General features: G+C 43.6%; 2 protein-coding genes across 5 annotated transcripts in view; one reads left to right on the forward strand and one right to left on the reverse strand.

The window, feature by feature from the left end:
* Positions 1-2,534, forward strand: part of LOC139551274 (MAM and LDL-receptor class A domain-containing protein 1) — a 30,811-nt gene extending 28,277 nt beyond the window's left edge. The window contains 6 exon segments of the mRNA XM_071362744.1: positions 64-223; positions 346-457; positions 791-914; positions 1,185-1,275; positions 1,488-1,533; positions 1,707-2,534. Of these exon segments, the coding sequence (XP_071218845.1) occupies positions 64-223; positions 346-457; positions 791-914; positions 1,185-1,275; positions 1,488-1,533; positions 1,707-1,808 (635 nt within the window). The 3' untranslated portion in view covers positions 1,809-2,534.
* Positions 2,535-15,595: 13,061 nt separating this feature from the next.
* myripa (myosin VIIA and Rab interacting protein a) overlaps positions 15,596-24,017 on the reverse strand; it is a 45,291-nt gene continuing 36,869 nt past the window's right edge. For 2 of the 4 annotated variants that reach the window (XM_071362320.1, XM_071362319.1), the window contains exons 11-16: positions 21,805-24,009; positions 21,133-21,318; positions 19,479-19,640; positions 19,299-19,361; positions 18,969-19,064; positions 15,596-16,746 (exon numbers count right to left, since the gene is read on the reverse strand). In XM_071362320.1, the coding sequence (XP_071218421.1) occupies positions 16,723-16,746; positions 18,969-19,064; positions 19,299-19,361; positions 19,479-19,640; positions 21,133-21,318; positions 21,805-24,009 (2,736 nt within the window). In that variant the 3' untranslated portion in view covers positions 15,596-16,722. The remainder of the gene's footprint in view (positions 16,747-18,968; positions 19,065-19,298; positions 19,362-19,478; positions 19,641-21,132; positions 21,319-21,804; positions 24,010-24,017) is intronic. The other 2 variants (XM_071362322.1, XM_071362321.1) reach the window with 1 other exon arrangement.

Raw genomic sequence — 24,017 nt, forward strand, 5'->3', positions numbered from 1 at the left:
GCTGTCAATGGGATGCTGGTCAGAAAAGGCCCCTTAGTCACTCCCTGTCCTGTCTATTCCCAGGTTACTACCTGTATGTGGACAGTTCTGTGGGCCAATGGGGAGACAGATCCATGCTGTTCAGTGAGATACTGCAGGCGGACAGCAGGGGGTACTGTCTGACTTTCTGGTTTCACATGTATGGCCCTCACATCGGGACCCTCAACCTCTACCGCAATGACAGGTGGGTACGATCTTGTGGTCCTCGGAAGGATGGATGGACAGTTGGGTCGGTGGGTGGATGGATGGATTGATGGACGGGTGTATGAATGGTAGATTGATTGGTTGATTCTTTCATTCCCCCAGGAAAAAGCATGCTAGTGGAGGTGCTGCTGATGTCTTGTGGACGGAGTCAGGCAGCCAGGGAGACGTGTGGTTGGAGGGCAGCGTATACGTGGATTATACACAGCCATTCTGGGTAAGTGTCTACAGTCATAAGTATTAAGTAACTCATTTAACTCTTCAGGGAGGCTTTATATTAAGTGGTCGTTGTAATGGACAGGAAAGCATACAAGGATCTTCTTACATTTTATACTTGTCTTCTCCATGTACGTTTTGTTCCTGGTTTGATTAAACATCACTGGACTACTGTATTAGTGTGTGACAACCTGTGTCATAAACCACAATTCCCAGGCTTCCAAGCCAAATCATTAACAAGACTTGGAAGTATGGTAATGTGAGACTGATGTGTCACTAATTATACTGTATATGTCTGTGATTATATTAAGGCCGTGTCCTGTCCCCTCCACAGTTTGTGTTCATGTACTGGAGGGGCCGGGCCCCCGGCGGTGACGTGGCTCTAGATGACATCACCATCAATCCTGGTCACTGCTACAACACCGTACCCACGGACACTCCAACTCCTACTACAGATAGTAGGCCTCTCTCTGTATTGTACTAGACTGTGCTGTGCTCTACTGCACTGCACTAGACTGGACTGCACTGAGCTGTATTGTTCTGTACTGGACTAGAATGTCTGATCAATGGTCACTCAGCCCTCAGGTTTAGACATTTGGTGTGGTCGGCAGGATGGTATTAGAATGAGTTTCCTAACAACCCCTTTTGACAAGGGTGTTACACTAATGTACACAATGTTACAATGTTCACAAACTTTTGCATTTTCTAATGTGTTCTTGTGCCTCCAGATTCTGTGTGGTTGGGAGTGGTTCTCTCTCTGCTGGTGGTGGCTGTCATCGCCACTGTTCTCTTTGTACTCCGATGGAAACGCTCCACCAAGTATGACATGATGAGAATTATGATAACGTTGTTAATGATGAATTGGTGATGTCTTTCGTGGTGATGATAAGAATGCTGCTGATGATGATGATGATGATAGCAATGAAGATAACAATGACAATGACAATATTTGTGATTCCAATGTAAAAATAGATCCAATGATATCTGATCACAACAGTGGTAGAAATAATTCAGTGACATCTCCCCCACAGCCCACCTGAACCTCTGGAAAATGTCCATGTTTTCGATCTTAGCAACGTAAGTAGAATTACATTATAACATAAAATAGTGAACATCATCACAAAATCATATTCTATACTGTTAAAAGTTCTGACAGTCAATGCCCTCATGAAAACGTGTGTTTGAGAGCCATATTGGCCAAGTTGTGCTCTGTCTAGGACTGTATAAAGAGACTCCATTTTTATTTCTAGGGTTTAGAATTCGGAAGGGAATCTGAGCTGTCATTCTTCAACACCTTGTATGATCCCTCTTCAGACACTGCAGAGTTCAGAGGGGTTACCTCTGATGCTTGAGGAGGAATAGCTCTAAACCGTTCTCATAAATGTTCTCATGAGCTTATGACAAAACAAAGTTACAATGTACACTAGGGAGAGCGGTTGAAAATTAGCTGGCCAGCTAAAACCATCCCTTTTACTGAAACATTGATTAATGTGCACTATCCCTGTAAAAATTGTAATGAACTCAAACACTACTAAGCAGAGTGTCAACTGAAGTGTATAAGCTACAGTTTGTATCTAACAGCATTCATATTATAGCCTTAGGAAAGCTCGATTGATATACAGTACCAGTCAAAAGTTTGGAGACACCTACTCATTCAAGGGTTTTTCTTTATTTTTTCTATTTTTTACATTGTAGATTAAAGTAATGATGGACTGTTGTTTCTCATTTTTCTTATTTGAGCTGTTCTTGCCATAATATGAACTTGGTCTTTTACCAAATAGGGCTATCTTCTGTATACCACCCCTACCTTGTCACAACACAACTGATTGGCAAAAACGCATTAAGAAGGAAAGAAATTCCATAAATTAACTTTTAACAAGGCACACCTGTTAATTGAAATGCATTCCAGGTGACTACCTCATGAAGATGGTTGAGAAAATGCCAAGAGTGTGCAAAGCTGTCATCAAGGCAAAGGGTGGCAACTTTGATGTGTTTAACAGTTTTTTGGTTACTACATGATTCCATGTGTGTTATTTCATAGTTTTGGTGTCTTCAATATTATTTTGCAATGTAGAAAATAGTAAAAATAAAGAAAAACCCTTGAATGAGTAGGTTTGTCCAAACTTTTGACTGATACTGTATGTTCATTATTTTATGCTCAGGAATTGCATTTTTGATCAAGATCAATAGCTATGTTAAAAAGTGGTATATTCACAATGACATTAGATTAACCAACAAACCTAAATCTTTGTAGCTAGAGTAAGATCGTTTTTTTGCTGCACTTTACTGTAATAAATGTTTATTTACAAGTTTCTTCTTCAGTCTTTGCCTCTCTACCCTGTAATATAAGACAACCATCTCATGCCCCATTCCAAGCCCCATCCCTAGCCCTCTCTCCAAGCCCCACCCCTATCCCCAGTCCCTAGACCTCTCTCCAAGCCCCAGCCCCACTATCCATCCATCCCCAGGCCCTGGCACATCCAGCACAGACATGATAGCAAACACCCAGACTCCCCCATGCGGCTGCATGCCTAATGAATCGATGATAGGCTTTCTGTGGTGCAAGGGCATGTATATCTTTGGTTTAGCTAATGGATACATGTTTATTGGTAGGCCTATTTGGTCATCATTTTCGTTAAGCCTAACATTTCACGAAGCTATACATGGTGTTTCAATGCTGTCATTTTTAGACTGCTGGCTGGTGGCAATGATGTTGCTGCTGGCTGGTGGCAATGACTTGTTCAGTAATTCAATTTGGAAATTCAAACATTGCAGATTGTAAAATAAATGTGTGCTGCAACAGCATACTAATCAGCTACCACTAGATGTTTTATAATATACACCCGTCCTGTATAGTCTACCTGAACCTGCATGACATGAGCCGTCCTCGTGCTCTCTCCCAGCTTGGATGGAAAGTTGTAGGTGAAACGAGTCTAACAATGCCAAATGATAATCAGTCCACCTTCAAAACACTAGCTTCCTAGGGACTGTTTCTTAATTCAGTATACTCTCTATAGCCATCTACCGTATTTAGCTGCTATTTATGAACTTTGTATAAAATTTACACAGCAGCTAATGGTCATCCTCAATAAATACAAATAGCCTAACAATGAGGAATAAAGTTGTTGGCTTGAGGTTAAATTAAGCAACTATTTATTGTTGAACTCGACCGATTTTGTCTGGCTAATAGCCTACACAAATGGCCTGCAATATTCAAGGTAAATTAAATGAAATCCAACTTCAGAGAATCCCCTGGTCTTCTGAAGTCCTCTTTTTTTTTTGTCTGCAATTTTTTTCCACCCCGGCCTGTCGGTCCAGGTTACAGGCCCGACTGTTTTCAATACCGAGTATTGCCAACCCAGACAACCTTTCCTGAGACATTGTGCAGTATAGGCCTATGTCAACTGTGATGCACACAATTTAAACTTAGTTTTGAATGGTGCGTGCCAAGATATACCAGAGATAAAGGACTGCTGATATTTACGACTACACAACACAAACGGCGGTTCACCAGTATGAACAAAATCACAAACCTCTATTTTTTTTTTGTCCACTAAGTATGATCATCTATTTGCATCTGCCAATGTATTGGCTGTCCGGTATCCAGACAACCTGTCTACAGTTAATCTCTTTCCGTAACGTGTTGAGGCCGGCAATGAAGGAGAATGAGCGGCTCAATTAAAGATGTTGCAGAACTGCTCTATTTGAAGAGCAACTGCTTTCTGCCTAGTTTCCCTGATGTTTCTCAGGTAATCAAGCTGTTTTTACCATCCTGTAACTGTCGCTTCTGCGGAGAGATTGTTTTCTAAACTAAAACTCGTGAAGAACTACCTAAGAAGCATTAGGCTCTCGTTCTGATATGCCTTTTGAGCACCTGTGTCAGCTCCACTCATTACACTGGTGCCGTCGCAGCCTTGACCACGGCATTTGTCAACCGATATCCCCTTATGTGTTCAATCAGTATTTTATTTGTATTTTTCAAGGCCTGAGACACTTTTTCAGTTATATTCCTAAAGCCCAAGCAACAAACACTTAGCTGCCTACAGTAGTACATACGTATGGAAATTAAAAAGGTTCCTACGAATGACATTTTGAAGGGTTACTAGAAAATAGATATCTATGACAGGCCCCCAGAGCTGCGAGGGTGTCCGGTATGCCAGTGGCCAGACATTGGCACATTCTTCGAAAAAAGGGTTCCAAAATTGTTCTGCGGCGGTCCTCATAGTGGACATACAGTCTTTTGGGTTCCATATAGAACCTCAATCTGTGAGGGGGAAAAGGATTGTTTATGAGCACAGGCACATTTACTGTAGGTTGTCTGCCTCTGAAACTGGCTGAGGATCAAAGACGTGGGTTTCTTTATTACTGTACATTGAACCACATGTTTTTGACAGGGGTGTACCACGATGAAATAATACACAACATAAACACATGATAAAAACCACAGCTACTGTTGGTGTGTTTTAATCCATTTGTGGTATTGACTTCCGGGGTGAACACAGTCCTTGGCAGTGTGATATTCAGTGGCGTGTTGCTTAGTCTAGTCAACCGATGCTTATTTATCATGTGGCTACTGTTAATGGTGCAGTAGAACAACCATATCTGTTTCTTGTTCATCACCACAGACCACGTGGGAAATGTACAGAATCACAACAAAAATACTCTCAATGATAACTCAAATGTAGTAACATGGGTAACTGAGAGTTGACATATTGATGTCGTTTATTTCATCTTGAAAGCTACAGTATTATGCCGAGGCTCACTAGTACACAACTGTATAAGGCCGACATGCAGTATTAGTGAGATACAGTATAGTGAAGAGGTTTTGTGTTTGGCTGTGGGAAGAAGTACAGTATGGTCTATCACACACACACACACACAAAATAGTACAGAAAGAGATCGTCCTATGTACTCAGCACAGCCACGGACTCACTGTGTTGGGGCGTGTGCACATGGAGTTTCCGGCGCTTACAGACAGGCTCCAGTCTCGACCATGCAGGATGGAGACGATAATAACAGCATCGCACTCACTGTCATGAGACGTATGATATAGCCTTGAGACTTCAAACCAAAAGGACCTTGTGCAGAGGACATGAATAGTTGATATTTGATAGTGTGCTTTGGGGATTTAAAAGGGGGAAAAAACAGACATAGGAACTGACGATGTCGAAGACTCAATTTTATCACTGGAATATTTATTGTTTGCCAGTATAAAATAAGCCATGTGGAATTAAAGCCTGCAAGTGGAAAGTCATTATCATACTCAAATTCTCTCTGTGTTTTGTTCTTAAAGCTCAGCCTTGTGCACTATGATTTCTAGCCTTGATGTTTTGGCAAGTTATTCACCTTTTAGAAATAGCTTAAATATTGAAGCAATTACTGTAAACATTAGACTATAAAAGAACAGGATCAATTGTTGTGAAAATCGACAACGCTGCAATGCTGAATCATGAAAGAGTGGAAACAGTTGTCTGGCATAGAATAAAATAGAATAATACTTCCCAGGGGACTTTCCCAAGATACGAGGAGATAAAACAACTTAACAAGATAAGAGGACCTGCTTAGACCTATTAGTGCCAGTCGTAGCTCATTAAAGGGGCAGTCTGCGATCACTACATACATTATTTGACTTTTTATAAATGCTTTATGATATTAACTTCTTTTACTCCTTTGTTTGAAAATAAAGTAAGTGCAAACACTGTGTAGCCTCAAAACTGTAATTTTGATCTTGGATCCATAGCTCTGTCTATGAATTTGAGAGTGGTTACATTTCTCCAGACCCATCACTCAGCTATTTACCAAATCAATGGCGAGGAGAGAACTTTTGTTTGAAATGCAGATTGCCCATTGAAACCGAGGTCTTTGAAAGTATTCTATATCTCTCCAAACCACAATAACACTTTGAGGTCTCCTGTGGCTACCAGAACACTATCACAACACGCCCTCCTCCTCTGTCATAGCTGCCCTATACCATCCCCTTGGGCTGTGCCTGCTAGTGTGAAGAATACGAGGGAGTCTTACCTCTCTTCTCTGTAAAGACATTCTTCATACTATTGTCACCCCTCACATGGTTTTCAAACACTGGTAGGATGAAACTTAACCAGTAAGCCTACACTATGTCATATAGAGCACCTTTTACTATCCTCAGGGGTTTCCCGTGCTGGCGTGCAGGGGCTACGTCCTCCCGGAGAGTTCCAGACCTGCGTTATATACACATAATGTTAAATACTTGGAAGTGTGCTTGATTTAGCTTGACGGATGTGCAGGTGGGCAGAGTTAGTCTTATTGGGCTTATTCTGTTCATTCCATTGTACCAACCAAGTGGATCTGAAGTATTTAATTAAAGAATATATATATATTTCACCTTTATTTAACCAGGTAGGCTAGTTGAGAACAAGCTCTCATTTGCAACTGCGACCTGGCCAAGATAAAGCATAGAAATTCGACAAATACAACAACACAGAGTTACACATGGCATAAACAAAACATACAGTCAATAATACAGTAGAAAAATAAGTCTATATACAATGTGAGCAAATGAGGTGAGATAAGGGAGGTAAAGGCAAAAAAAGGGCATGGTGGCGAGGTAAATACAATATAGCAAGTAAAACACTGGAATGGTAGATTTGCAGTGTAAGAATGTGCAAAGTAGAAATATAAATAATGGGGTGCAAAGGAGCAAAATAAATACAGTAGGGGAAGAGGTAGTTGTTTGGGCTAAATTATAGATGGGCTATGTACAGGTGCAGTAATCTGTGAGCTGCTCTGACAGCTGGTGCTTAAAGCTAGTGAGGGAGATAAGTGTTTCCAGCTTCAGAGATTTTTGCAGTTCGTCCCAGTCATTGGCAGCAGAGAACTGGAAGGAAAGACGACCAAAGGAGGAATTGGCTTTGGGGTGACCAGTGAGATATACCTGCTGGAGCGTGTGCTACGAGTGAGTGTTGCTATGGTGACCAGTGAGCTGAGATAAGGCGGGGCTTTACCTAGCAGAGACTTGTAGATCACCTGTAGCCAGTGGGTTTGGCGACGCGTATGAAGCGAGGGCCAACCAACGAGAGCGTACAGGTCGCAATGGTGGGTAGTGTATGGGGCTTTGGTAACAAAACAGATGGCACTGTGATAGACTGCATCCAGTTTGTTGAGTAGAGTGTTGGAGGCTATTTTATAGATAACATCACCGAAGTCGAGGATCGGTAGGATGGTCAGTTTTACGAGGGTATGTTTGGCAGCATGAGTGAATGATGCTTTGTTGCAATATAGGAAGCCGATTCTAGATTTAATTTTGGATTGGAGATGCTTAATGTGAGTCTGGAAGGAGAGTTTACAGTCTAACCAGACACCTAGGTATTTGTAGTTGTCCACGTATTCTAAGTCAGAGCCGTCCAGAGTAGTGATGCTGGACGGGCGAGCAGGTGCGGGCAGTGATCGGTTGAATAGCATGCATTTAGTTTTACTTGCGTTTAAGAGCAGTTGGAGGCCACGGAAGGAGAGTTGTATGGCATTGAAGCTCGTCTGGAGGTTTGTTAACACAGTGTCCAAAGAAGGGCCAGATGTATACAGAATGGTGTCGTCTGCGTAGAGGTGTATCAGAGAATCACCAGCAGCAAGAGCGACATCATTGATGTATACAGACAAGAGAGTCGACCTGAGGATTGAACCCTGTGGCACCCCCATAGAGACTGCCAGAGGTCCGGACAACAAGCCCTCCGTTTTGACATACTGAACTCTATCAGAGAAGTAGTTGGTGAACCAGGCGAGGCAATCATTTGAGAAACCAAGGCAGTTGAGTCTGCCAATAAGAATGTGGTGATTGACAGAGTCGAAAGCCTTGGCCAGGTCGATGAATACGGCTGCGCAGTAATGTCTCTTATCAATGGTGGTTATGATGTTGTTTAGGACCTTGAGCGTGGCTGAGGTGCACCCATGACCAGCTCTGAAACCAGATTGCATAGCGGAGAAGGTACGGTGGGATTCGAAATGGTCGGTAATCTGTTTGTTAACTTGGCTTTCGAAGACTTTAGAAAGACAGGGTAGGATAGATATAGGTCTGTAGCAGTTTGGGTCTAGAGTGTCACCCCCTTTGAAGAGGGGGATGACCGTGGCAGCTTTCCAATCTTTGGGAATCTCAGATGGTACGAAAGAGAGGTTGAACAGGCTAGTTATAGGGGTTGCAACAATTTCGGCAAATAATAATAGAAAGAGAGGGTCCAGATTGTCTAGCCCGGCTGATTTGTAGGGGTCCAGATTTTGCAGCTCTTTCAGAACATCAGCTATCTGGATTTGGGTGAGGGAGAAATGGTGGGGGCTTTGGCGGGTTGCTGTGGAGGGTGCCGGGCAGTTGACCGGGGTAGGGGTAGCCAGGTGGAAAGCATGGCCAGCCGTAGAGAAATGCTTATTGAAATTCTCAATTATAGTGGATTTATCGGTGGTGACAGTGTTTCCTAGCATCAGAGCAGTGGGCAGCTGGGAGGAGGTCCTCTTATTCTCCATGGACTTTACAGTGTCCCAGAACTTTTTTTGAGTTAGTACTACAGGATGCAAATTTCTGTTTGAAAAAGCTAGCCTTAGCTTTCCTAACTGCCTGTGTATATTTGTTCCTAACTTCCCTGAAAAGTTGCATATCATTCGATGCTAATGCAGAACGCCACAGGATGTTTTTGTGCTGGTCAAGGGCAGACAGGTCTGGAGTGAACCAAGGACTATATCTATTCCTAGTTCTACATTTTTTGAATGGGGCATGTTTATTTAAGATGGTGAGGAGGCACCTTTAAGGAATAGCGAGGCATCATCTACTGACGGGATGAGGTCAATGTCATTCCAGGATAACCCGGCCAGGTCGATTAGAAAGGCCTGCTCGCAGAAGTGTTTTAGGGAGCGTTTGACAGTGATGAGGGGTGGTCGTTTGGTCGCAGACCCATTACGGATGCAGGCAATGAGGCAGTGATCGCTGAGATCTTGATTGAAAACAGCAGATGTGTATTTGGAGGGCGAGTTAGTTAGGATGACATCTATGAGGGTGCCCGTGTTTACGGATTTGGAGTTGTACCTGGTAGGTTCGTTGATAATTTGTGTGAGATTGAGGGCATCAAGCTTAGATTGTAGGATGGCCGGAGTGTTAAGCATGTCCCAGTTTAGGTCACCTAGTAGCACGAGCTCAGAAGATGGATGGGGGGCAATCAATTCACATATGGTATCGAGGGCACAGCTGGGGGCAGATGGTGGTCTATAGCAAGCGGCAACAGTGAGAGACTTGTTTCTGGAAAGGTGAATTTTTAGAAGTAGAAGCTCGAATTGTTTGGGTACAGACTTGGATAGTAATACAGAACTTTGCAGGCTATCTTTGCAGTAGATTGCAACACCGCCCCCTTTGGCAGTTCTATCTTGGCGGAAAATGTTATAGTTGACTATTTCAGGGTTTTTGGTGGTTTTCCTAAGCCAGGATTCAGACACGGCTAAGACATTCGGGTTGGCAGAGTGTGCTAAAGCAGTGAGTAAAACAAACTTAGGGAGTAGGCTTCTAATGTTAACATGCATGAAACCAAGGCTTTTACGGTTACAGAATTCAACAAATGAGAGCACCTGGGGAGTGGGAGTGGGGCTAGGCACTGCAGGACCTGGATTAACCTCTACATCACCAGAGGAACAGAGGAGAAGTATGATAAGGGTACGGCTAAATGCTATACGAATTGGCCGTCTAGCACGTTCGGAACAGAGAGTAAAAGGAGCATGTTTCTGGGCTCGATAGCATAGATTCAAGGCATAGTGTACAGACAAAGGTAAGGTAGGATGTGAGTACATTGGAGGTAAACCTAGGCATTGAGTAATGATGAGAGAGATATAGTCTCTAGAGACGTTTAAACCAGGTGATGTCATCACATATGTAGGAGGTGGAACAACATGGTTGGTTAAGGCATATTGAGCAGGGCTAGAGGCTCTACAGTGAAATAAGACCGTAATCACTAACCAGGACAGTAATGGACGAGGCATATTGATATTAGAGAGAGGCATGCGTAGCCAAGTGAACATATGGGTCCAGTGAGTGGTTGGGCTGACTGGGGACACGGCGATTCAGACAGTTAGCAGGCCGATGCTAACAAGCTAACAGGTCTAACAAGCTAATGGTCTAAGTATTTGACTTACAGTGCCGTGATAAAGTATTTTTCCCCTTTCTAATGTTCTATTCTTTTGCTTACTTTTTATACTGAATGTTATCAGATCTTCAACCAAAACCTAATATTAGATAATGGGAACCTGAGTGAACAAATAACACAACAACAGGATACTTATTTCATAAACAAAGTTATGTAACACTCAATGCCCCTGTGTGAAAAAGTAGTTGCCCTCTTACACTCAATAACTGATTGTGCCACTTTAGCTGCAATTACTCCGACCAAATGCTTCCTGTAATTGTTGTTCAGTCTCTCACGTCACTGTGGTTGATGTTTGGCCCACTCTTCCAAGCAGAACTGCTTTAACTCAGTGACATTTGTGGGTTTTCAAGCATGAACTGCTCATTTCAAGTCCTGCCACAACATCTCAATTGGGATTAGATCTGAACTTTCACTAAGCCATTCCAAAACATAAAATGTGTTGCTTTTTAGACATTTTCATGTAGACTTGATTGTGTGTTTTGGATCATTGTCTTTTTGCATGACCCAGCTGAGCTTCAGCTCGCAGATGGATGGCTTGACATTCTCCCGTTGAATTATCTGATACAGAGCAGAATTCCTGGTTTCTTCTATTAAGGCAAGTCGTCCAGGTCCTGAGGCAGCAAAGCATCCCCAAACCGTCACACTACCACCACCATGCTTGACTGTTGGTATGAGGTTCTTACTGTGGAATGCAGTGTTTGGTTTTCGCCAGGCATAATGGGACCCATGCGTTGTGAGATCTTATCATCTGTGCAGCCGCATCAGTACTAATAAAAGGACAACCTGGAACCTTACATGTGTGGTTGGGTGTGCTAGTGTATGGTTATAACCAGCTCTGTCTCTGTGTGTGTCTGTCCACTAGGCACAGCCTTGGTGGTCCAGCGGGACCAGGTTCACCTGCAGGACAGTGTCAGCCAGGGCCGGTTCACCTTCCAGACCTCTATGCACAGTGACGGAAGCATTGTCTTCGCCTACAAGGAGGTGATTCTGGCAGTCATACATATCGACGGACTTTGATGTGCTTGTTCTTGTGTTTAGGTTCCTATTGACATCAGTGAGGTCAGTGCAGTGAACCACCCAGTCGAAGTGGGCGTCTCTGACGCGTTTGTGGTGCTTCATGAGACTGAGCAGATACCCAGTGAGTATCAACGTACTTTACTAATCCACTGTCTCTGTGTGTCTCTCCTCCCTGCATCCCTGGTCCTCCATTATGATTAGAACACTATGCCTGACCGCAGTCTGACCACCATTGACCACCTAACTCATTATGCCAGATGTTCGCAGGAGGACCGTCTATGAGTACCACAAAGTGGGCATCCTAAAGTCCAAGATCTCCAACTCCACTGCAGTCGAGATGCTCATCTGCCCAGTAAGTCAAAGTCTGCAGTGCTCTTCTCAGTTAGATCCATATGGTTATTGTTTGTGCTGGGTTGAAACGAAAATGTTACATTTTCGGGGTACTTCAGGGCTGTATTAATTTGGCACAAAACAGACTGAAACAGGGCGGACTAGTTGAACTTGTGCAATAAGAAACATTTTAGTTTTCCTTTGCAAAACATTTTGCTACAGTGTGTTCTAATGAATATGGCTCTGGCCTGGGGTCCAGGAGACGCTGTTCTATTGGAAATGCCTTCTTCTTTTGTCTCTCATTGTGTCTCCAGTTCTCCAGCTGTGGTCCTTGTGTCTCGTCTGAGATCGGCTTTAACTGACTGCAGAGGTAAATAGTGAAGTCCAAGTAAAGGTTATTGCCATTTGTAGGTACAGAATACACTGGAATGTTTCTGTGAAGAACCCAAAATAAAAAATGCCAACCTATCTCTCCCATATCAGCTCTGTGTTTTCTCATAATTACTGTTCCCTCCTAATCAGGTGGCTTCGACAGACATCGCCAGGACTGGGTAGACAGAGGCTGCCCTGAAAAGAAACTGAACAATTCACTATTCAATTAATTAGTTTTCTTACATTTACATTTAAGTCATTTAGCAGACGCTCTTATCCAGAGCGACTTACAAATTGGTGCATTCACCTTATGATATCCAGTGGAACAACCACTTTACAATAGTGCATCTAACTCTTTTAAGGGGGGGGGGGTTAGAAGGATTACTTTATCCTATCCTAGGTATTCCTTAAAGAGGTGGGGTTTCAGGTGTCTCCGGAAGGTGGTGATTGACTCCGCTGACCTGGCGTCGTGAGGGAGTTTGTTCCACCATTGGGGTGCCAGAGCAGCGAACAGTTTTGACTGGGCTGAGCGGGAACTGTACTTCCTCAGAGGTAGGGAGGCGAGCAGGCCAGAGGTGGATGAACGCAGTGCCCTTGTTTGGGTGTAGGGCCTGATCAGAGCCTGAAGGTACGGAGGTGCCGTTCCCCTCACAGCTCCGTAGGCAAGCACCATGGTCTTGTAGCGGATGCGAGCTTCAACTAGAAGCCAGTGGAGAGAGCGGAGGAGCGGGGTGACGTGAGAGAACATTCTTCTGCTTCAAGGAAACTAATTCAAAACTGGAAACTAATTCACTCCGTCTTGATTTCACAGGGGGAAAAACAGAGCTGAGTTCAGATGGTTCACACCAACACCAGCACCACACCACCTTACATTGTTACTCTCACTCACACTACAACCACTCCAGCTGCTACGACAACCACAGTGAGACAACGGACCGACACTTTCGTCGCCACGACTACCTCCACCACCACCACTACTACTACAACCAGACCCAGCACCAGGGTCTCCACCGCCCTGCCCTTCACCAGTGCTACTCCAGTGTGTTAGTAGCACTACATACCTGCACACTTTCTGACCAATGCATTCTCCCCAAAGCGTGCACTAGTTATATTCCTCCTCATGGATTTACTGTAAAAGGACTGAATTGTGTGAAAATCCCACTTGTGTGAAAATGTGTCTATGCTTGCCAGAGCCAATCCAAAGCTTCTAAACCCATGATGTGAAGTAAAAGAGTGCTCACTCCAGGGAGACGGGTATAGAATAGGAATTGGGCTGAGGTTTGTGTTTAGCTCTGGCTGCTCAAGGATGTAGTGATGGTGAGGGTATGCCTCTATATGTGGCTCTGGTGTGAACATTGACTGCAGCCCTCTGACTTGCCATGAATTGATCACTAGGTGTCCAAACAAATCCTTTACCCATCTGTATGTCGTTTTGTTCTATCAGATCACACAAAGAAGTGGTTGCCAATCTTATTCTAATGAATACTACATATGATCACGATAGGCAGGGCGTGCACTTTTGGAACTATTCCATTGGTTCCATTAGGCTGGGCAAGCAATAAGCAAGCGCACCGAAAGTACTTGAATGAACGCCAATATTATTTTGACCCAGATCTGAGCGACAGCCCAGCAAACAGTGAACATTCCTACAATGTTAGGTAACGTCCCAACTTGTTCCCCTCCACAACACATCTAATTTTATTTTATTTATGCTAAACACATTGTGACATTTAGGACCTTCATCAGACAGAGCATCAGATATTGTTTATGCCTACATGGAGTAGTTACACATTTTAGGGATGCTTCTCTTACACAGTTGTTTGAGCACAAACCTCCTTTCAGTTCTGTGCTTCCCCCAGAGGCGGCTGGTAGGCGGCCTGCTATAAAGCTGACGTTCCGTCACAGCTCGCGGAGCCCTGCGTACTCCGAGGTGGTACGCAGGGCGCTGGAGAAGGACGGTGTGGTGGTCATCGACCCCAAACAAGCGTTCATCATCTCTGACCGAGACCTCAGGGAGAGCTTCATGGACGGCAAGGACAGTTTCATTGACCCCGACCAGAGAATACGCTTCGTGTCAGACCAGTGCTGACTGGAACAAACCGGATCTGACCAGAACTAGCCAGACCTGACCATTCAGGGGGCTTTGGGGAGGAACTAGTATTTTATACTGTGGAAGGAGAATGTATGCTTCCGCTACCTCGCAGTCCAACCAAGGTGTAAGAAACTGGAACTTTCTGGTACGTTCTACCGTGGAAATGAGATTGTATGCTATCGCTACCTCGCAGTCTAGTGAAGGTGCATGAATAGAGGAACAGGCGGAGTTTGTGAGACCAAATTATTGGTCACTTGGAGGACAAATTGAAGTTTGTGAGAAAAAAAAACACGCTTTGGCCTTCTTCAGTTCTTCCGTGGAAGAACTGTGTCGAGGAATTTATTCAATTACCTTTTATTCAACATATGACAACCTCCAGGTTGATTTAAAAAGCAATGAACGATATAAGCTAAGAATGTCATCAGCATGATGACCAGGTTTTGTTTTCCTGGTGGACTACACTACTACAGCCTACTGGAGATGGAAATGGCGGTGCCACAGGAGAGTCTCATGCCTATGCCGAGTTGACTGAACTCAACGTCAGTGACAGAAAAAGCTGGAACAATGTATTAATGATTCTCTACTGTAAATATGCTTTACCCATTGTCATTTTCGTGACATTTGTAACATTTCTAATTTGTGTGAGAATGCTGTGATTGCAGAGGACTGGACACAAAATCAATCAAACTGGACAGATGAGTTGACCTATTCCTCTCAGGTCATCAAGCGACGTTTACTGTACTGCATACCTTAGTGAAGGGGATGAAGGTAGGATGCTGTCGAATGTCTATGGAAAACAAAGGCCGGAGCACTGCTTGAGGGAAACAAGTGGACGTTAAAGGAAGCACTCATTGGAACATAAACTGTTGAATGTTTGTTTCCATGAAGATGGATTGTATTTCTCCAGAAGCCCTGTGTGCAGATCCCCGACTCCATCAACACAGGTGGAGTGTCAGACAGGGGTACCACTTCCTCCTCTCACAAACACAAACAAATGTCTTTCCCATCTCTTTAACCTAAAAGGTTAGGCAAGCTCCGTGTGCGGATGAATCTCAAGATTGATTACTTCAAAGGCTTCAGTTCATGACTTTGTTCCCGCACTTGTAATAGCGGAAGACAAGTAGCTAGCCTTCACATTGAAATGTCTGTCTGTAGGAGCACAATGATAAGCCATAAGTAATTGAATGATTATTTTATTGTGCGCTATAATTTACAATGTAAAATCAAACGTCAAATGTACAAGGTTAGAAAGAACTAACGACCATAGACCTTTATTGTGGGACTTTCTGTTTACCTGAAAATACGAAATGACGTATTACGCATATTCAACAGGTACTTAACATTAGACAAATCATTGATGATTAAGGATGTAATTTGGCACTTTTTGCAATAACTAACTCATATGTAATTGTTCCCATAACAATGATAGACTATTAAACATGTTAAAGGCCCAGTGCAGTCAAAAAAGCGATTTCCTGTGTTTTATATATGCATTTCCACACTGAGGTTGGAATAATACTGTGAAAATAATAATAATGCGCTTTTAGTGTAAAGGCTGTTCAAAAAGAACACCTGCAATTTCTGCCTGTTTTTGTGGGATGGAGTTTAGGCCTGCCTGGTGGCATCACCAGGTGGTAAATTAGTTAATAGACCAATAGGAAATAACAGCTAGTTATTAACAGCTAACAATAACAGCTAGTTTTCAGTTTTCCCCTCTCCACTCCTACACAGTACTAGCTAAATTCTTGTTTGAGAAATTGCTCTTTGCTAAGAAGCTATTTTTGTTTGTTTTAAATTCAAATGGTAAAAAAAATTATCACAGTTAGGTACTTAATTGTTTCCCAGAAATGATTTTATGTTGAGATAAAAATGGCTACATTGGACCTTTAACTGTTAAAACATGTTAAAACAATCAGTAGTATTAATCACAGCTTTCAGCCAGGAGCAACACAGCTTGTTTGTGTCCATTCTCTTCATTACCTTATATGGCTATATGGTTACTGATTGGTTAAAAGGTCCAATAATAAAGAAATGATTGACATGTCACTCAACAGCATGATATTTATGATAAATATTCTATACGAAACCATCTATGTTTTTAACTTCATCCACTTTTTTTTTTACATAATGTACTATTTTCATCTCATTATAAAAAAAATCTACAACTCTTGTCTATGTCCGCAGTGTCAAAATGAGTGGTAAAACTGTCAGTCTGTACTTGGCATTGTCCTGATGGTTGGTTAAAGGCAGGTAGCACTGGTGTGAGGGGAAGCTAGGGGTCATGACAGGGGTCAACATGCCTGATCAGTCTGGCTTAGGTTTCTTTATCTGAAAAAAGACAAGGCATGTGGGTCAAAATACAGAACATGTACAGTATGAGACCACACACTATTGAATACAGGAACTAATGTGATTGTAGTACATGTGTGACTATCATGGCATACAGCATATATATATAATATATACACATATAAACAGTACTGTTTATATGTGTATATATATATATATATATATATATATATATATATATATACACACACAGTACCAGTCAAAAGTTTGGACACACCTGCTAATTCAAGGGTTTTTCTTTATTTTTACTATTTTCTACATTGTAGATTAATAGTGAAGACATCAAAACTATGACATTACACATATGGCATCATGTAGTTACCAAAAAAAAAGTGTTAAACAAATCTAAATATATTTATATTTGAGATTATTCAAAGTAGCCACCCTTTGCCTTGATGACAGATTTGCACACTCTCGGCATTCTCTCAACCAGCTTCATCAGGTAGTCACCTGGAATGCATTTCAATTAACATCTGTGCCTTGTTAAAAGTTAATTTGTGGAATTTCTTTCCTTAATGTGTTTGAGCCAGTCAGTTGAATTGTGACAGGGTAGGGGTGGTATACAGAAGAGAGCCCTATTTGGTAAAAGACCAAGTTCATATTATGGCAAGAACAGCTCAAATAAGCAAAGAGAAACGACAGTCCATCATTACTTTAAGACATGAAGGTCAGTCAATACAGAAAATTTCAAGTTTCTTCAACTGCAGTTGCAAAAACCATCAAGGGCTATGATGAAACTGGCTCTCATGAGGACCGCCACAGGAAAGGAAGACCCAGAGTTACCTCTGCTGCAGAGGATAAGTTCATTAGAGTTAACAGCCTCAGAAATTGCAACCCAAATAAATTCTTCAGAGTTCAAGTAACAGACACATCTCAACATCAACTGTTTAGATGAGACTGCCTGAATCGGGCCTTCATGGTCGAATTGCTCCAAAGAAACCACTACAAAAGGACAACAATAATAAGAAGAAACATGAGCAATGGACATTAGACTGGTGGAAATCTTTGGTCTGATGAGTCAAAATTTGAGATTTGTGGTTCCAACCACCGTGTCATTGTGAGATGCAGAGTAGGTGAACGGATGATCTCCGCATGTGTGGTTCCCACCGTGAAGCATGGAGGAGGTGGTGTGAGGGTGCTTTGCTGGTGACACTGTCAGTAATTTATTTAGAATTCAAGGCACTCTCTCTTCTATTATTCTACAATAGAACAAAAAATAGTTTTAAAAATAAATAGTAAAAATAAAGGAAAACCCTTGAATGAGTAGTTGTTTCTAAACTTTTGACTGGATTATGGTTCATTGTTTACCTAGCTAGCTAGCTAATGTTAGCTGGCTAGCTCGCTAGCTAACGTTACATGTATGATCTTATTATTCGTATCTCAGAGTAATTTGCTTGGCTAGCTATAGCCAATGTTAGCTAGATAACATTGAACCTGGTGGGTTAGCTACTTGCATATTTGCACTCTGAATGCTCCAAGAGCGAAACGCTCTGAATTAACGAACGGACAATCTGACAGCACAGTTGCAGTCACCAACGCTCTGGATAACATAACAGCCTAACCAGCTCTGCTAGGGCAAGTAATGATAAGTGAGCTGTTCTCTCATTTGTGTCTGGAAGTAGTTAACAAGTTAGCTTGGGTGCTTGACTGCTGTTGTTTCCACAGAATGCTCGGATTAACCCTTAAAGAGATGGGTGGTGCTAAAGCTTAAGAGGGTGTGAACGATGCTGAATGGGTGTAGACAAAGATGAGCTCTCCAGTAGTAGTACCAAAACATTCAAAGGCCATTTTCTCAAAAGTGAGTTTACAAGTTTATCAATGATCAAAGCAGAATGACATTCCCACTGTTCTCAACTGTAATGTATGATATACCATTTTGTAGCTCTGAGTCTCTACTTTAAACCAGTGTAAAAAAACACATTTCAAACTTTGCTTCATATGACCGATTTGAGCTGGTTGGTCACATATCTCTAACCCTTCAAGAGTGGAGCAGGTAGTCGCCTCCTCTCTGACGTGACGAGACCAACATTTGTGGCTGCAGAGAGTCACATGACACTTGATAAGTTGTTGTTCGAAAATCACAAGATATGTTTATAATTGTTAGTGAGTGACAAGTAGGGCCAGGAGTTTTCCCTGACCACATGACCTGACCAGGTAAAACTCCTGGTCCTAGTGCTAAGTGACCTGGTCTGGTCCAGTACCTTAGGCTGTTTCTTGGGCTTAGTGAAACGGTTCTGTGGGACCACGTTGAGACCTGCATTCTTCAGAGCTGTGATCCTGGCTGCAATGTCCGACACCTACAACAAAGTGCGTAACATTAACATGAATATTCTCTCACTCAGACCAACTTAAAAGGACTTAAAAACACAATTGAATGTATATGTTTTTATGTTTTCAGGCAAATATCCACATTATGGACATCTTTCTAATTCTTTCTTTCAAACATTTTATTTGCTAGTTTCATTATGTGACAATCACCAACATTCAAACATACAATAACATACAATTTTCTAATTCTAATGTCATCATACCCGAGGTAAAACCCGAGGTAAAATCCCCCGCTTTCTCCTTTTTTCCAAAGCAAAAGTCTGCGTCTGAAATGCCACAAAGGGCTCGGGTCAAAAGTCGTGCACTACATAGAGAATAGGGTGCCATTTTGGACACTAACTAGCTAGCTATGAGACACAGAGGGCATCCAGACTTGAACACACCTGGAGGTCAGACTGATGCACCTGGGCGGCAGCTGATGCCACCTGCTCCTCCAGGTAGGACAGCTCCAGGTCAGAGGTGGCATCGCCGATGGCCCGGGCACACTCCTCCAGGTCGTCCAGCTCCGCCTCCAGGCCGTACGCCGTGCCCGCCGCCACATACACCTGAATGGCACAATTCATTTGGCACAGACAGATATAAAGCTGAAATGCCAACAGTCTTTCTAACATTAACAGAGGTTAGCATCACAGTGTTCTTGAACCCACATGGACTGTGAAATATAGTGCCTTTGGAAAGTATTCAGAACCCTTGATTTTGTGACGTAACGGCAATCTTCTAAAATGGATTAAATAAATAAAAAATCCTTAGCAATCTATACACAGTACCACATAATGACAAAGACAAAACCGTTTTTTTAAATGTTTGCTAATTCATAAAAATGAAAAACAAATACCTTATTTACAATAAGTATTCCGACCCTTTGCTATTAGACATGAAATTAAGCTCAGGTGAATCCTGTTTCCATTGCTAAATTCAATTAATTGGACATGATTTGAAAGGGCAAACACCTGTCTATATAAGGTTCCACAGTTGACAGTGCATGTCAGAGCAAAAACCAAGCCATGATGTCAAAGGAATTGTCCGTAGAGCTCCAGACAGGATTGTGTCGAGGCACAGATCTGGGGAAGGATGCCAAAAAAAATGTGAAGGTCCCCAAGAACACAGTGGCCTCCATCATTCTTAAATGGAAGAAGTTTGGAACCACCAAGACTCTTCCGAGAGCTGTCCGCCTGGCCAAACTGAGCAATCAGGAGAGAAGGGCCTTGGTCAGGGAGGTGACAAAGACCCCGATGGTCACTCTGACGGAGTTCTAGAGTTCCTCTGTGGAGATGGGAGAACCTTCCAGAAGGACAACCATCTATGTAGCGCTCTCAGTCCTTTATGGTAGAGTAAAAGGCACATGACAGCCCACTTGGAGTTTGCCAAAAGCTACCTGAAGACTCTCAGACCATGAGAAACAAGCTTCACGTCTGGCGGAAACCTGGCACCATCCCTATGGTGAAGCATGGTGGTGGCAGCATCATGCTGTAGGGATGTTTTTCAACGACAGAGACTGGGAAACTAGTCAGGATCGAGGTAAAGATGAACGGCGCAAAATACTGAGAGATCCTTGATCAAAACATGCTCCAGAGCCCGGACTTGAACCTGATCGAACATCTCTGGAGAGACCTGAAAATAGCTCTGCAGCAATGCTCCCCATCCAACCTGACAGTGGCTGAGAGGATCTGTAGAGAAGAATGGGAGAAACTCCCCAAATACAGGTGTGCCAAGCTTGTAGTGTCATACCCAAGAAGACTTGAAGCTGTAATAGCTGCCAAAGGTGCTTTCACAAAGTACTGAGTAAAGGGTCAGAATACTTATGTAAATGTAATATTTCAGTTTTTCATTTGTAATAAATTTGCAAAAATGTCTGTTTTTGATTTGTCATTATGGGATATTGTGTGTAGATTGATGACAGGGGAAGAAACCTATTTAATACATTTTAGAAAAAGGCTGTAACCTAACAAAATGTGGGAAAAAGTCAAGGGGTCGGAATACTTTCCAAAGGCACTGTGTGTTACAGGTTATACAGACACAAAGACAGACAGGTCTTACGTTCTCCTCTAGTCTGCTGAGCTGTTCGTCCAGCCTCTTGGTGTCAGTGTTGGGGGGTAGTGAAGGGGTGTAGGGAGGAGAACAAGCGTAGTCACCCCCTTCCACCCCCTGGAGTAGGTCCTCTGTCGCATTCAACACCGTCAGCACCTCAGTGGTGATACTGCGCAGTGACATCGCCGAGTACCTCTGCACACACGCAATTGAATTTACACAAGCTTTATGCAATCCCGAAAAGCCTACGGTCTCTGTGTGGAACACATCCATTCATGTGAGAACAACAGTTTTAGACAAGCAGAGAAGAGCCAACGAGTCAAGAGAAAGAAAGAGTGTTTGACTGGTTGACTGCATATAGCGCTAACCCATGTTGCCCAAAGCACGGTCAAGTTATCAGTTTGTGATCGCACCTGCTGTAGCAAAGCGGAAAGGAACTGGAGTGTGTTTTCTAGGTCCTAATTGTTAGGGCTATCCTAACACAGAGTAATGGAACGAGGGAGGACAGAGGGGGGGGGGAAAGAAAGGGAAAGTAGTATGGTATAGAGAGGAGCAAGCAGAGAGTTAGTGTTACAGCTGTCAGTTGATTTGAGGTTAGAAATGTCGAAAGGGTAGATCCACAGAATTACATAGCAATTTAGGCATCTCTGTGGGTAAAGCTAGGTGCTTTTCGTTTCTTACATTCTGGATCTCCTCTGAAGACAGTATCTCCTCCTGAACACAGGGGGCGCTCTCTTCTGGGTCCTTAGTTCGGTTGCTCTCAGTTTCTTTCTCGTCTGTATTCTTCTCAAAATTCTCCCCTTCTCTTTCCCCAAAATCATCCATCTCCTTGTCGCTTGTTTGCTCCTCTACCTCCCCACCTTCATATCCCCCTCTTTCTACTCCCTTGCTCTCTTCTTCCAGGTCTCGGGATGTCTCGCTCTTTGTCTGGTCTGATATTTGTTCCTTTCTCTCATCTAAATTCTGTGGTAGGATGCTTTTATGGGTCTCTGTTTCAGTCTGCTCATCTTTCTCTCGAGCCTCTTTCTCACCTCGCTCCACGACACGCTCTACTGTCTTATCCGAACTGTCCCTTTCTCTTTCCTTCCCTCCAGCCTTCTCTTGAGGTTTGACTCCAGTCTTATCTAAGGTGCCAAACCTGTCTGACAGCTTTTCTAACATTAGCATCTCATTAATTAGATATTCTTCTATCTCTTCTTCTTTCATAAACTCACTTTCTCTAACCTTTGTTTGGTTCTTATCCTCTTCTCTCCCTTCTCTTTCGGGGTCCGCCACCATCTCTCCATCCATCTCTACCTCCATCCCACCCAGTGTGTGCTCTAGGTTGCTGATTATTTTGTCAAACATCACCTCTCCCTCCACAGTGTCCACACTTTCTGTTGTTTCTCGCTCTCTTCCTCCCACTTCTGCATCTCTCATCCCTCTTTCCACCTTTCTCTCTGCTTCCCCTGCTCTCTTTCCTTCCTTCCCTCCTTCAAACATCCTCTCCATCATCCTCTGTACCTTCATGACTCCCTCTTCCTCTACCTTTGTGTCCATCTCTTCGCTTTGCAGCTCTCCCTCTTTCTCACTTTCATCCTCAAAGTCAAAGAGTCTGACGTCTAGTTCTCCGATGCTATCTCTCCTCACCTTGTTCATCATCCTCCCTTCCACCTCCATCCCCCCCTGGTACCAGGGCTTCTCTCTCACCCTCTCCACCTGTACCCTCCTCCTCTCTCCCTCCATCTCTCCCCATCTCTCTCCATGCCACTTTCCCTCCATCTCTCCACATCTCTCTCTGACCCAGTCTGCCACTCTATTGGACAACTTCATTTTGTCTCCTTTGCTCCCCTCTTCCCTCTCTCCCTCGTTCTTTCCCACTCTATCCAGTTCATCTTCCGTAGAGGAGAATTGGGAGGCGCTAACGAGACTGGCCAGATCTCTCAACTTGGAGGTCAGTTCCTCTTTATCTCCCTCCATCTCCCACAGTGCCTCAGCGTCTATCTCCTCCCGCTCTCCACCCCCTTCTCCTCCTCTCTCCTCCCTCCCTTTCTCCATCTCTTCATCATAGAGACCCACTCTATCCAGCTCGTCCTCTGTTGATGACAACTGCGCGTCATTGACCTGTCTAGCCAGTCTGCACCGTTTGTATGTCAGCTCTTCCTTCTCTCCCTCCCTCTCTCCTTCTCTCTGCTCCTCCATCTCTCCATCACTAACACCCACTCGGTCAAGCTCTTCCTCTGTTGATGAGAAATGTGTGACTTGGCTAGCCAGCATACGCAACTTTACGGTGTGCTCCTCTCTTCCTTCTCTCTCCCTCTTTTTTGTCCTCTCCTCCACCCGCTCTCTCTCCCATCCATGCTCAACCCTACCCACTCTGTCCAACTCATCTTCAGTGGATGAGAATTCTGTGCCTCTGACCTGACTAGCTAGCTGGATTAGTGTTGACTTCAGCTGTCCTCCTCCATCTCCCTCCCTTTCTTTTGTCCTCTCCTCCCCCTCTCCCACTCTCCCTCCTTCCATCTCGATTTCTATATGCCATAACCGCTCCTCCTCCTGAGTTCCTTCTCTCCTTCCCTCCCTTCCTCCCTCGTCCTCTCCCGATCTGTCCAGTTCGTCCTCAGATGATGAGAGGTGTGCGAGGCCGACTTGGCTGGCCAGCTCTTTCAGTCTGATGGTCAGTTCCTGCTCAAGATTGATGGTCACTCCCATGGTCCCTCCTCCCTGGCCCTTAGGGGCCCCGCAGCCAGGGGCCTCCCCCTCAGGACCCCGGGGTTCAGGGGTCAGCGACCTGGAGGTCAAGCCACCATCCAAAGTCAGAGTGTCTGGGGTGACTGCGCCAGATTGGCTGGTCTTTTTCACACTTAGTTTCTTGGCCAGGTCATCCAGTAGCATGCTGCTATACTCCTGTTAAC

The sequence above is a fragment of the Salvelinus alpinus genome, chromosome 23, assembly GCF_045679555.1.
Source record: "Salvelinus alpinus chromosome 23, SLU_Salpinus.1, whole genome shotgun sequence".
Taxonomy (NCBI): Eukaryota; Metazoa; Chordata; class Actinopteri; order Salmoniformes; family Salmonidae; genus Salvelinus; species Salvelinus alpinus.